Here is a 14123-nt window from a genome sequence, read left to right on the forward strand (position 1 = left end):
CATGGTCCTGCAGTTACAATGGCAACTAGGACTCCCAAGATTGCAGTCACTAAGTGATGCAGTCACCTGACATCAATCATCATTTAGTGACAGAAATTCCAGTCCCAATTGCTGTCTTAACTTGAGAACTACTTGCTCTAACAACATTTTTTTTCCTTAGCTCCACAGCCCATGAGTAAAACAGACGTAAGTCATTCTTAAGTGTATCAGTTTTTTAAAAGTAATAAATCCCCACTCAAACTGATACTTTATTGGAGCAAAAGCAGACAAAGTAGTTTAGAACAGCTCAGGCGCAGTCCTTATGTCAGACCCATCTCATATCTTTGCAGTGCTTTGATAAATACATTTTCCCCCTTTGGCTGGTGACATGAAGGGACATGATAAGGAGAAAACCCACCACCTTGCCTAGTGTAACCAGCTACAACAGTACCTCCAGCAAAAAAGAGACTATAGAGATAGAATAGGATTGGCAATAAGGAGAGAAAATGTTATGCTGGCATGGGAAAACCCTTTAGCGATTAAGGCTCCCTATTTTCATTGGGTTGTTTTGTTCTCTCTATCATACCCACAATTATTTCAGAATCCTTCATTTATTCCTTTTTTTATATCCCTCCTTTTATATCTTCTTGGCTTCTCACTGTTGTTTAATCTCAGGTCTGAGATTAAATGAGCAGCTGAGCTTCTGTGCAATGGCCTCCTATCCTGCATTGGTTCAATACCAACTGGAATGCCAAAAGAGACATGGGAGAGGTATAGAAGCAGATGACAGACTATGGTAGTTTTGTCAGCTTTCAGATCAAAGGGTGGCAGAGTGAGTAATCTAGCCTTCTTCAGCTTGGTACCTTCTAAATCAGGGGTAGTCAACCTTGGCTCTTTTATGACTCGTGGACTTCAACTCCCAGAATTCCTGAGCCAGCACAGGAATGGCTCAGGAATTCTGGGAGTTGAAGTCCACGAGTCATAAAAGAGCCAAGGTTGACTACCCCTGTTCTAAAAGGACAGTGACCAGCATTCCCAGCATTCCCACTTTGGCCAATAGACTTGAAAAAAATCTGAGTATTCCATTTTAACACATTCAGAAAGTACTAATTCGTTTATTCTATTGTGTTCATTTATATTGTCAAGGGATTATCAATTATTTTAAAGGAAGGAATCATTATTGATTAAAGAATTGTATTGGTCTACTACAAAGGTTGACAACACAGAACCTGCAGAAGGCAGAGCATTCACAATAACCTTAGGTGGTATCTGAGGAGTCAAAAACATGAAACATGTATTCTCTGTTTAAAAAGGACAAAAAGATTTCACATTGGTAAGATCACCAAATCTTCATGAGATGTTGGTATTCTGCACCAGATCCCCCAGGATGTAAGATTAAGCTTCATGAGTTTTCAAAGCTAAACATTCCAGACCTTTATGATATTTGGTGATCCAGTGAGATCAAGCAATGGTGCCCAGCACTTCAAAAGGTTATTTATACCAAGACATTTTAATTGAATGGCAAATGGAATGGGGGAGGGGAGTGTTTCCATGCAGTTTATCCCTGCCACCATGTCTTCATATGGTAGTTTGGGCTGACAGAAAGTGGCTGGCCCAGAGTAACCTACTAAGCTGTATACTGGATTGGGGACTTAAGCCCATGTATTCCTTTTCCAATTTCAGTATACTTCTTTCCAGAAATAGAAAAAAATATAACAGCATTCCTCATTGCACATGAAGGCAGACAGTCTAACCTGAATGCATAGGCTAGCAAACTCCAAGGCAAATAGAGAGCTGTCTTAGTGCATTTATTTCCTGTTCTATCTGGTGTTTTTGGTTTAATGCATATCCCACATCACATATATGAAATTCCATAATTTCACTATTTATTGTTTGAAGTAAATACAAGTATTGCAATGAATTCTTTTCTCACTTTGCTTTACTTTTTATAAATGTCTAGTTGAAGCCAGGCTGGATAACTTCAATTCTCAAATTATGGGAGCTCAGACATTGTAGCTGTAGTTAGATTTCATATGAGATGAAGTTTGAATGCAAATAAGCACTGACACAGCACCTCTGAGATGGTGCAAATCACTCTATTTTATTAGGAACTGCTTTCAATACTGTAAATTTTATCCCAGTAATAAATAATTCCACCTCCATATAACAAATGTGACTGTCATCAATTTACATATAATATTTTGTGAATGAATACATTTTGAGCAGCAAATAGAAGCTTTACTATTCACAAACTAACATGGGAAAATAAACTAAGAAAATGTCAATCAACTAGGAATGGAGTTTATTGCAGAGATATCATCAATCTATATAAAAGTTCTGGGCTTTCCTGATGTCCCCAGGTGAAAAAGTTCAGAAGCATTATTTCCTAAAGCTTAAAATAGAAACTTTTAAACAATATTGGCTTTTATTTCCTTTAAACTCTGCTACAAAACTGGAGAATACAAACCTGAAAGACTCATAATAAATCCAAGACTTTTTGTAAAGACACAGCCCTTCTACAATAAGGAATATATGTCATGCAATCTAGGGCATCCAGTAATACAGTAAAGGAGTAACTGAATTTTGAATTTTCTCAGTAAGGCTCAGAATTTTTTTTCCTTGAAACCCTGAGATTCAAAACTGGAAATTGCTTAAAAAAAATATCTCAAAAGCAATTGGGCCTTTGTGATCCCATGAATCTGATATATTACAGATTTTCATATTTTAAGAAACTTCTAGCAATTTCTCCTAGGATCTACATCAGAATTCTTCTCATGACAACGAGTGTGTTGCTGGAATAGACTGACATATACAGTATAAATATGTTGCATTCCTATGCTCTTCCCATAATGTCACAGTAGTTGATATTCAGACTTGGAAGAGGTCAGCAAAAATTCATATACCCAAACATTTTCAGTAGGAGATAGATGACAAATAGATGCCTTTTCTGTTCTACTGTCCTACTTCAGAAGCAATGCATGCTCAGGTATGCCTAATGGCATGAATTATATTGGCAGCTTTTTAGGATAGGGATGATGTTCATAAATATACTTGGGACAGGGTAGATTAAGTGAACCAAAGTTTCTGAATTCACAAATATCTTTGGCCAGCTCAAATGTACAGTCATGCAATTTAGCTTAATAGCAGAAAGGATCTGTTAAAATCTAATTTCCAACAGCCTCCTACTCAACTAGCTGAGTAGCTCCAGAATAATCTCTCTTTCTTATATTGGCTGTATTAATTGAAGTATAACAAATTTCATTATAGCTTTGAATAACTAAAACAATTCCTCCCAAGTCCATGCTCTCTGCTTATGGCAGGAAACTCAAGAATCTCCATTCAGGTCAAAAAATTTTCAGCTTCAGCACCTTGGAGAGGGGTTCTTTCGCACTTGAATACATGAGGTAAGAACCAGCTGTAGTGTTGAAGGCTTCCCAATCCCTACAGCCAAATGTTGGAAGATGGTGAACTGCTACGAAACCTTCATATCCTTGCCATCTGCAGTGCAGACAAAATAGTTACTCAGTTTGTAATTTTCAGTTCATAAAATCTATTCTTCCAGTACATACAGTTGTTTTCTTACTGTGGAAATGAAGTGGAGAAACATTCCTTTCATGTCAACTCAGAGAACCTACAAGTCAGTTTCCTCAACCTGATATTCCCCAGATGTACTGAGAAATACTCAGTTCCCAAATTCTGAAACAAAATGGCCCAATAGCCAGGTGGCTGGGAACTTTAGGAGTCCAAGCAATATATTGGAAAAGTCTGACTTCTAATATGTAATAGATCACAAATAGGCAATTTGCTGTTTTCCAGATGATTATGACTACAACACAATGCTTTGGGTTTGGGCTATACTGATTGGAGTTGTCCAAAATGTCTAGAAGACATCATAATGACTATTCTTGATATACAGTAGATATTTAGTATATCTACTAGCAGTGTATTATTCATTCAAGATAGGTTTTATTATCATACAGATAATTCAAATATGGAATTACTTAAACCAAATTTCCTCAGGCTGGGCTCTCAGGTGTTTGCTAGCCTCCAGCAACTCTTATCATCTGTATCCATTTCTTACTGAATAACTACTGAACTTTTTTTTTCCGAGTACAGGACTTCCCACTTGAATACCAAACTCCCTCTCTACAGGGACATAGGGAAAGAGATTTATGTTAATAAAGCTACAGAACAGGTGTAATCGATCAAAATGCATACACAGCCCATTACCTCAAATCTCTCAGCGCAAAGGAATATGAATGCCACATTACATTGTGTTTGCATGTATTGAGCCTTACATGACTTCTACCCCTCTTTTTGGAGAGGTGGGTTTTTGTATTTTTTACCCAGTGTACTGTATATCCTGGATAGGGTTTTCAGTTTCACTGACCACTGGAAGGCAGATATTACAAGACCGTTTTCTTCTTTAGGGACTCATCAGACTTAGGTAACCAACTGTTCTTCTGTGAGGTTCAAACCAGCTGTTATTCTATGGGGTTCAATTCCCAGTAGAAGATTTGAATGGACAAGTAGAAAGTGTGGGTCAGCCCAATGTGTGGGGATTTTTTTTCCTTCTTCCCTTCCCTTGAATAGTTAGTTCACCAATGTAAGTGTTTCTGATATGGATTCTACTGCACAATCTGGAGGACAGACCTGCACTGAACTACATGTGCAACACCCATCAGTTACAGCACCCATCTTCCCACCTAAAATCTATTTGCAGAAGCCAACATAATGTGCGTGTGTGTACACAGAGACAGAATGAAGAATATCAAATGTAACACTTTTATTTTTAAAAAGTGAAAAAGGAAAAACTTAACCTTTTGCTTACTAGATAAAGAGCTTGGATGCATGAGCCAGGGTTTAGTTTCTGTTCTGAAAAAATGAGTTTTCAAAAGTAATTTTAAAAAGCTTTTCATGTAGGTACAACAAGAGGAAGTAATTTATAAGGGAAATTTCAGGAACAGCTAAACATCAGATCTGTTCCAATGACCTAGTTGTTTTAATCTGGATGTTTGCTATTTAGCCTCAAGAATAGAGGGTGACAGAACAGTAATCTTCAGTATAGCCTTTCTTCCTATAAAGATTAACATAATAATAGGGATTCAATCATTTTTATTTTATTTTTGTCCTTTTATATGTCCTAATATATGCAAATGACAAAACTGAGGCATTTCCTCTTTATTACTTACCTGTAAATAATACTGTTTACAGAGAAGGTCACACCATCATAGGAATTTGCAACAACCAGAAAGCTGTCTTCTCCCACTGAAAAGAATTCCCAGTCTAAAGCACTGTGACATGAACAAACCAAATAGGAAAATATTGCAAAAGTCAGAGAATCAGTGATGAACACACCCTGTTTCCTTTTATATTAGTACGGGGTGTGGGTGTGGGTGTGGGTGTGGGGGAGAGGCAGCATATACCATAATTTTCTGAGATCAGGATAATTTCTGAAAATGAAAATGTTAATGAAGAGAAGGACGAGGGGGGACATGATAGCAGTGTTCCAATATCTCAGGGGTTGCCACAAAGAAGAGGGAGTCAAGCTATTTTCCAAGGTGCCTGAGGGCAGGACAAGGAGCAATGGGTGGAAACTAACCAAAGAGAGAAACAACCTAGAACTAAGGAGAAACTTCCTGACAGTTAGAACAATTAACCAGTGGAACAACCTGCCTCCAGAAGCGGTGAATGCTCCAACACTGGAAGTTTTTAAGAAGAGACTGGACAGCCATTTGTCTGAAATGGTATAGAGTTTCCTGCCTGAGCAGGGGGTTGGACTAGATGACCTCCAAGGTCCCTTCCAACTTTATTATTATTATTATTATTATTATTATTANTAATAATAATAATAATAATAATAATAATAATAATAATGTTTCTATTATATATTTCTACTGGCAAGACCAATTTAAGACAATATTCTAGATGTATTTTTAGAATATGAAAACAAACTCAAACATTCCTGAATATATTTTTCTACTAGAAGAACCCCATGCTGATGTTTTGAGCAATACTCAGAAAAAGCACCTGTATGTAGGGATGTCCTGAAACTTGACAAACAGCTGTGCTGTGATATTAAGCTCATAGATGGAAGAATTAATGGCAAACGTGTTGATCGGTGGTACAGTGCTACTGTCGTAACCATGACTGTTTGCCACAGCAAGAAAGACTCTGCTTCCGATGTAAAAAACCTCCCAGTCAGCAGCACCAAAAGTCTAGAAAAAGGGAGGAGGAAAAAAAGAAAATACTTTCAGTGAGTCACATCTGTACAAGGATATATTTTATAATCTGACCCAGTATGGGGAAGAGATGTCTAGAGGATTTGCCTTTCTCTCCAAAAATCAATTTGGCATACTAGGCTAACTAACTATAAGCTTCAATTAACAGCTTGTACAAATGTTACATTTTTTTAAAAGGTAATCCCCAGATTATTTGACTGTAAAGGGAACAGATGTTTTTCCTTCAGGCTGTTTTTCTATTATTGAACATCTGTTGCAATTGACCCACAAACTTATATTTCATGATAAGGAGTAACCAACAGGAAAATGTTATCTGTGAAGAAGTTGAAAAATCTTTCTAGCTGAACTCAGTTTCCGGATAAAACATGTCTTTCTTGGCCTGTGGCTTTCTCAACAATAATCTGCCACTGGTTTACTTTTGGCATTTTTAAAAAAGTTTCTCAGTCTAGTGCAGAACCTTGTGATTTGCTAACCTCCATCCAACCAGAGCTGATTCTATTTAACTTTTTTGAGATGAGGGTGCTGTCACTTTTTAAGAATAGTCACTTAAATTCAACTTGATTCATGATGAATCCATCATATGTTCTAAACCAGGGGTAGTCAACCTTGGCTCTTTTATGACTCGTGGACTTCAACTCCCAGAATTCCTGAGCCAGCTGTGCTGGCTCAGGAATTCTGGAAGTTGAAGTCCACGAGTCATAAAAGAGCCAAGGTTGACTACCCCTGTTCTAAACATATTAATATTTTTTTCTTCAAATATATTATAAATGTGGTTTGCCAGCCTTTCTCCTTCACTTCTGAATCATATCTGGATAATTTATTTTGTTTAGGACTGAAATTTCCCATTTTATTCTATCAAAGATTTACAACAATTTATAATTAAAAACAGTTAAAACACAAGAAGTAATTACAATAATTAAATCTAACTGCAGTTATAATAATTGGATAGAACTTTATTAACCAAGCTAATGCACAATAGTTAACATCGCAAATAATAATGATGGCAAAAAGTGTTAAGCACAACAGATTCTCTGGAAGAGTGGAAGCTTTTTCATGGTATTGGGAGCATAACTAGAAACAGTGGCCTAAGGCCTCCTAGCCTTCCCTGAGAGATAGGTTGGATCACTGCAGATCAGAACGGACCACTTGCAAATATGGAAGATAAATAGGTCCAAAACAGCACTTTGAATTGTACTGAAAATTTATTGATAAGAAGTACAGTATCCACATATTATATATTTCTAGTGGCCAGGACCTGCCAGTAAGCTAATCGTTGCATTTTATACCATTCTGTTTCACAATGGTTTCAAAGTCAGTCCCATAAAAGAGTGCATTACACTAATCTAAATACACGAGTTATAATCACAAATTTCTCCACTCCAGAACAAACTACAGCTAGCACGCCAATCACAGCAAACAAAAGACCATCCTGGCCTCAAGTTTCCATCTGGAACACAGAAGTAAATGTGAATTCAGGAGGACACCCAAGTTGCAGACCTACTACCGCAAGAGTAGCACTTCCTCCCTTAGCAACATCTTTGGAACTGACTGAGAATCACGGTGGACTAACACTAACTCCATCTTGTTTTGATTCATCTTCAACATGTTCTGTTCATCCAACAGCCTCCAGACACTAGGAAAAGACTTCCACACAAACACCAGCCTAGCCATCAACCTAAGAAGATCAGTGTAGTGAAAGAGGACAAAGTGGTAGGGCACTTTTTCAAGCAATTAAACCACGCTTGCTACTTTAACTCACATTTTCATCTACATAAACTTAGCTTATTCTATGTGTACATAGAATTATAATCACATGGTTTTCTGTATGCAACAGTATTCAATTCCAACTTATCTTTTACAGATATATTCATTCATTTAATTTAATAAACTAGTTACAAATTGTGATTCATAAATAAAGGGCTCCCCAGATAGCCAGTATTTTTTAAAAACATTGCCATATGAAACAAATAATTTGAAAACATAAAATTTACCTATCTTTAAAATAGGTGGGTAAACAAATAATCTTTAAAAATGGAATATAAAAAAGTTAAAAAACAAAAAAAATTAATTGCCTATCTAAAGCTAAGCAAAGGTGTTGATGGGGGGAAATCTGACTTTCTTATGGAGGTGACATTGAACAGAACTTGGCAGAAGCAAATAGAAACAGCCTAAAGGATAGAGCTCTTGTTCTCTATCTACAATCACATTCCCCAGTATGCATATTTACGTACAATGGATAAAAAATTAATTGCTTGATCAGGACCTTGCCTAAGCATTTAAAGAAATTGGTTTTCCCATTGTTATATCTTACCGAGATTGACTGGAAAAGCTGGAAACCTCCATTGAGCCAAATGTAGATGTTAGAGTAGATCTTGGTTGATGTTCCATTGAATGTATTGGCTACTACCAGAAAGGAATAAGGGCCAATAGTGAAAAATTCCCAGTCATAGGCACCTGAGGTAGGAATAGTCTGATTGGCTTCAAAAAGCCCTTTTCTAGAGTTCCACCTATATATGACACTATTGATATTGTGGTTATCTCCTAGAGAAGAGAAAGGAAAGGATAATGTGAATGGATGTGGTATAGAAACATGGTAAGACAGAAGGAGATGAAAGATGCACAAACATAAAACTACACTGATATTAGAGATGTTTATTACTAACTTCATTTAATTTGAGTTTTTAAATTAATTTGATGAGGAAAGCCAAGTCAGAACTTGGAAATGAAAAAGAAAAAGAAAAAAAGAAGAATGATACATGTAATAAAGACAATGCCGTACTCTTAAATGAAAAGCCAGAATGAATCTTGGTTACTTTTAAAAGCATAGTTTCAGCTTCTCTTCCATTTGCTCACAGATTTAAATTAGCCAAAGATATCTAAGTTGTGACTTAGTAACAAACCATAAATTTAAATGTGTAAGTGAACAATTAGATCTGGTCTCCAGAGCCAGTGGCCAAAGAGAAGAAGGAAGAAGGAAAGAGGAACCAGACAAGTCTGAGTTATGGGAACATGATGTTAATTCAGTCAGTATAGAACAATGTGTTTCCAAGTGAAATACCATTCTTTGTGGACAACTGTTCTAGTAACTTTGTAAACTAAGTACTAATTTGAAAGTGGAAATGTTATTTTTGTCTCCCAAGCATACAGTGGTTTGCAAGGAAAAAGGAACATGAGTGACAGGGGAAAGGGAAAAAAAGTGGCATGCAAGGATTAGAGTTAAAACAAAAAAATAATAATCATTTTCCCCAACTTATTTATTTCTGTAAAAATGATGGGGATAAAAGCTAGTACCTGACTGATATGTTAATTTTATTTTCACATCATCCTTGCTTACTTCACACACACACACACACACACACACACACACACACACACACACACACACACGAAGTAAGCAAGGATGAGGTGAAAATAAAATTAACACACACACACACACACACACACACATATATAATATATATATCACATAAATCTATTTAGAAGACATTAGAATTCCTTCTATATGACAATATTATCTCAGCAGACCACTTGATGGCAGTACATTCTTATTTCAGAGATCAGATAGTTCCATAAACAAAATCTTTCTTTTGTTTCAAATTGGTTCTACTTATATTCCAAACAAATGTATTCCAAACGAATTAGACAAACTGATGGATAGTAAAGCTGCCAGTGACTATAAATCATGACTATTATATGTTACCCCCAGAATCAGATACTAAGTTTCTGAATGCTGCCTTATAAAGTAGGATTTTGTTTTCTTCTGTTCAGTCGCATCAGAGACTGCCAGGACCAAGATTCTTCAGAAGTGATTTGCCATTGCCTCCTTCCTAGGCTGAGAGAAAGTGACTGGCCTAGGGTCACCCAGCTGGCTTTATGACCAAAGCAGAACTAGAACTCACGGTCTCCAGTTTCTAGTCTGAATCTTAACTACTGTGCCAAGCTAGCTCTCAGGTTAAGATAGAAAGACATAAATATAGTAAAATCCTAACTCAATGTACTATTTATCTATTTATTTAAATCTCAATGTTTGCTAAAAAAAAAACAAAAACCCCCAAGGATATCTTATTTGCATCCTTTTTCATCATTTGAATGATAATAGTATTATCAATAGTAATCAATCCACTGCATGATGAAGGCCTTTTTACTGAAGAGTATGGACTATAATTTACCATACTAGCCCAGTACAGATTGCTAGATGGCTGTTTTTTTTACAAGCCATTCAGTCTGGTATTCTATTATTGCCTCCCCATGTAGTTATAAACTTTAAAGGCTCAAATCTTATGCCAATAAAAATGGCAAAATTCCAGTCATAAGAAGTGTCAATGAAAAAAGAAAGAAACTTTGCATGTGCAGATTAAACACTAGTATTCAGATACCTTTTCTGTGATTAGCCACTGCAAGAAAGGTCTCGCCATCAATGACAAATGCCTCCCAATCCCTAGCACTGTGAGTGACAATCCTCTGGAACACAGTAAATTTCTCTTTTCTGTAGTTCCATTTATAAATTACAGAAAACTCATGACCCCTTGGATTCTGATCAAGATTAGCCACTACAAGGAAAAGCTGAAAAGCAAAGAAGCAGCAATTTAGACATTCATTTTGCACAGAACAATCACAAGCACAAAAATTGTAGACTTAGTTCTTAACATAATATGAATTTGCCTTGCAACAACATAGCAAGAGATGCATTTAAGGCTACATATCATTTTTATCTGAATTGGGTTAAGTCATTGTTTTGTTATAAGATTCACTAGATATCTGCATCAAATCAGGGATTCTCCAAAGTAGGCCAAATATGAATATGAATTCTCCAACAATGCTTTGTTGGCAATGGCATCATAGATACAGTATTTGGAAAAACAGGGAGACAGACCAGCTATATTTGCAAACAACTTCATCTTAAGTTTCCCTTACATCATAATTACACTGTTATGAAATAAGCATGTAAACTTTATAGTTACAATTTAAATGGAACAGTTTCTGAACCAAATATATTTTAAGTGGAGGAACACATGAATACATAAACTATTTCATACACTCTAAGATACACAATTTAATAAAACAGAAAAAAAATCTCTAATAAGCTTTTTCTAATACTCAGGAAATATGGCTCAGGCATATGCTTAGCCCAGCCCCACCCATTTAGACCAGGCCCCACCCCTTCCCATATGTCATGTCTTACTCCTGGCCACCAAAAGATTGTTCCTCCCTATTCTTGATTTTGGCTGAAATCAGAATGGGTGCACCGACATTTGATTTTTTTTTTCTGATTCCTTTTTATTAAAGCTCCCCACTCAACAAAATAATAGTTTGAAAATTAAGCAGAACAGGGTTTTCCAGCATCTATTGCTTCACTTCTTATTTTAATAGTAGCCGGCTATCCTTCAGGTAATATTCTCAGACTCTCTCACAATCCAATAACAAACACAGATGGCAGTAAGGCAAACCGAAGTAGGTAATGAAGCAATCAAGCAGAGGCAGTTTTAGAATAATCTTACAACTTGTCCACCCAACTGAGGCTGCAGACCAGTTCACCTTGCTAAAAGATGGAAACGATGGAGTGTGTATCCAACACATCTGGCAAACATTGGACAAGGTGGATGCTCAAACATACATTTTCTTAGAAGAAAAATGCTATTTATTTGTATCGGCAGTCCTCAACTTCCAACCATTCATTTAGCGACAAGCAAAGTCAATGAGGTAAGCTGAATTCACTTAATGACCACATGATTCACTTAATGACTGCAGTGGGTTCACTTAATAGCCCTGGCAAAAAGATCATAAAATTAGACATGACTCATTTAACAACTGCCTTGCTTAGCAACAGAAATTCTGGCCTTAATTATGGTAGTAAGTTGAGGATCACCTGCATATATTTTTTTTAGATTTTAATGTTCATTTCTAGCCAAGAGCTCAGAGTCTCTTCATTTTATTCTCATAGTTGTTTTTTAAAAAAATAGGAGTTTTCTGAATAGGCCATAGATTTGTTTCTACTAACCAATCTTTAACAGTGCTTATTTTTTTAGTTCTTTCTACTGCATCAGTTTAGTACTACACCCTTCTGAATAATGATCCTGAACATCTTCAATAAGTTTGTCATAAAAATTACGACAACTTGTTGCAATTGTCTTCCATCACAGAAAATGCAACTCCTATGCTGTCTAGCTTTGGAAAAATTATTCAGCAACAGATTTGATTAACTCAAATAAAAGAATACTTAATTTAAAATAAAAGAATACATAATTTACACTGTACCTTTTTTCCCACACTGAAGAATTCCCAGGACTGAGCTTGGTAGGTGGGGATATTTTGGTAAGGCACAAATTTTTCATCAATCCATTTGTAAATGGCTGATCCAGGAGGAGTGAAGCGATTAGCAGTAGCTACAAAAAGACCCACCTTAGGGATGACAAATATCTCAATGCCCAAAGTTTCGGAATTTGTAGCTAATCTCTGGTATTCTTCCAAATAGTCCAATCTTTCTTCAACTAGAAAATGACAAGAGAGAAGGAAACCAATTGTCACTATCAAGGGACTGCTACAGAGATGATGATCCAGCAGAATAATTATTCCTGGCCATCTACAATTCTTCTTTCACTATCCCTGTATCTTGGTCTTAAATTCTCTTTCAAACGTGTTCACTAGTCCTGTCTGATCTTATTCAAAATTAATCAATCCAAATAAATATTTATCCACTCTACTCATAGGATCATACCACATCATATAAACTTTGTTGAAACTAGTTATGGCAAAAATAATATAGAATAGAATAGAATAGAATAGAATAGAATAGAATAGAATAGAATAGAATAGAATAGAATAGAATAGAGCTGGAAGGGACCTTGGAGGTCTTCTAGTCCAGCCGCCTGCTCAAGCAGGAGAACCTATACCATTCCAGACAAGTGACTATCTAGTCTCTTTTTAAAAACTTCCAGTGATGGAGTGCCCACGATTTCTGAAGGCAAGCTGTTCTACTGGTTAATTATCCTTACTGTCAGGAAGTTTCTCCTTAATTCCAGGTTGCTTCTCTCTTTGGTCAGTTTCCAACCATTGTTTCTTGTCCTGCCCTCTGGTGCTTTGATGAATAACGTGACCCCCTCTTCTTTGTGGCAGCTTCTCAAATACTGGAATACTGCTATCATGTCACCCCTATTTCTTCTTTTTTTAGACTAGTCAAACCCAAGTCCTGCAGCCATTCTTCATATGTTTTAGTCTCCAGGCCTTTGATCATTTTAGTTGCTCTTCTCTGAACTTTTTCCAAAGTTTCAACATTTTTTTTATAGTATGGTGACCAAAATTGCAGTATTTCAGGTGTGGTCTTACTATGATTTTATAAAGCAGTACCAATACTTCGCATGATCTTGATTCTATGCCTCTGTTTATACAACCCTGGATTGTATTAGCTTTTTTGGCTGCTGCTACACATTGCTGGGTCATAGTCAAGTGATTGTCCACTAGAACTCCAAGGTCCCTCTCACAGTTACTGTTTTTGAGCCAGGTGTCACCTAATCTGTACTTATATCTTTGATTTTTCCTGCCTAAATGTAAAACTTTGCTTTTCTTCACATTAAAATTCATTTTGTTGGATAGGGCCCATTGTTCAAATTTGTCAAGACCTTTTTGGATCCTGAGCTTGTCTTCTGAGGTCTTGGCTATTCCTGCCAGTTTAATGTCATCTGCAAATTTGATGAGTTCCCCTTCTATTCCCTCATCTAAGTCATTTATGAAGATATTAAAGAGTACTGGGCCTAAGACAGAGCCTTGTGGTACGCCACTGCTTACTTCTCTCCGTGTGGATGTAGTGCCATTGAAGACTACTCGCTGAGTACAGTTTGTCAGCCAGCTACAGATCCATCTGGTGGTGATGTTATCTATCCCACCTTTTTCTAGCTTACTAAGCAG

General features: G+C 36.5%; 1 protein-coding gene across 1 annotated transcript in view; it reads right to left on the minus strand.

The window, feature by feature from the left end:
- Positions 1-2054: 2054 nt before the first annotated feature.
- Positions 2055-14123, minus strand: part of TSPEAR (thrombospondin type laminin G domain and EAR repeats) — a 28165-nt gene continuing 16096 nt past the window's right edge. Inside the window, exons 8-13 of the mRNA XM_015814158.1 lie at positions 12477-12709; positions 10598-10784; positions 8533-8762; positions 6010-6197; positions 5172-5273; positions 2055-3477 (exon numbers count right to left, since the gene is read on the minus strand). Coding sequence (XP_015669644.1) covers positions 3324-3477; positions 5172-5273; positions 6010-6197; positions 8533-8762; positions 10598-10784; positions 12477-12709 — 1094 coding nt within the window. The 3' untranslated portion in view covers positions 2055-3323. The remainder of the gene's footprint in view (positions 3478-5171; positions 5274-6009; positions 6198-8532; positions 8763-10597; positions 10785-12476; positions 12710-14123) is intronic.

The sequence above is a fragment of the Protobothrops mucrosquamatus genome, unplaced genomic scaffold, assembly GCF_001527695.2.
Source record: "Protobothrops mucrosquamatus isolate PMUCROS unplaced genomic scaffold, P.Mucros_1.0 scaffold225, whole genome shotgun sequence".
In the NCBI taxonomy this organism is placed as follows: Eukaryota; Metazoa; Chordata; class Lepidosauria; order Squamata; family Viperidae; genus Protobothrops; species Protobothrops mucrosquamatus.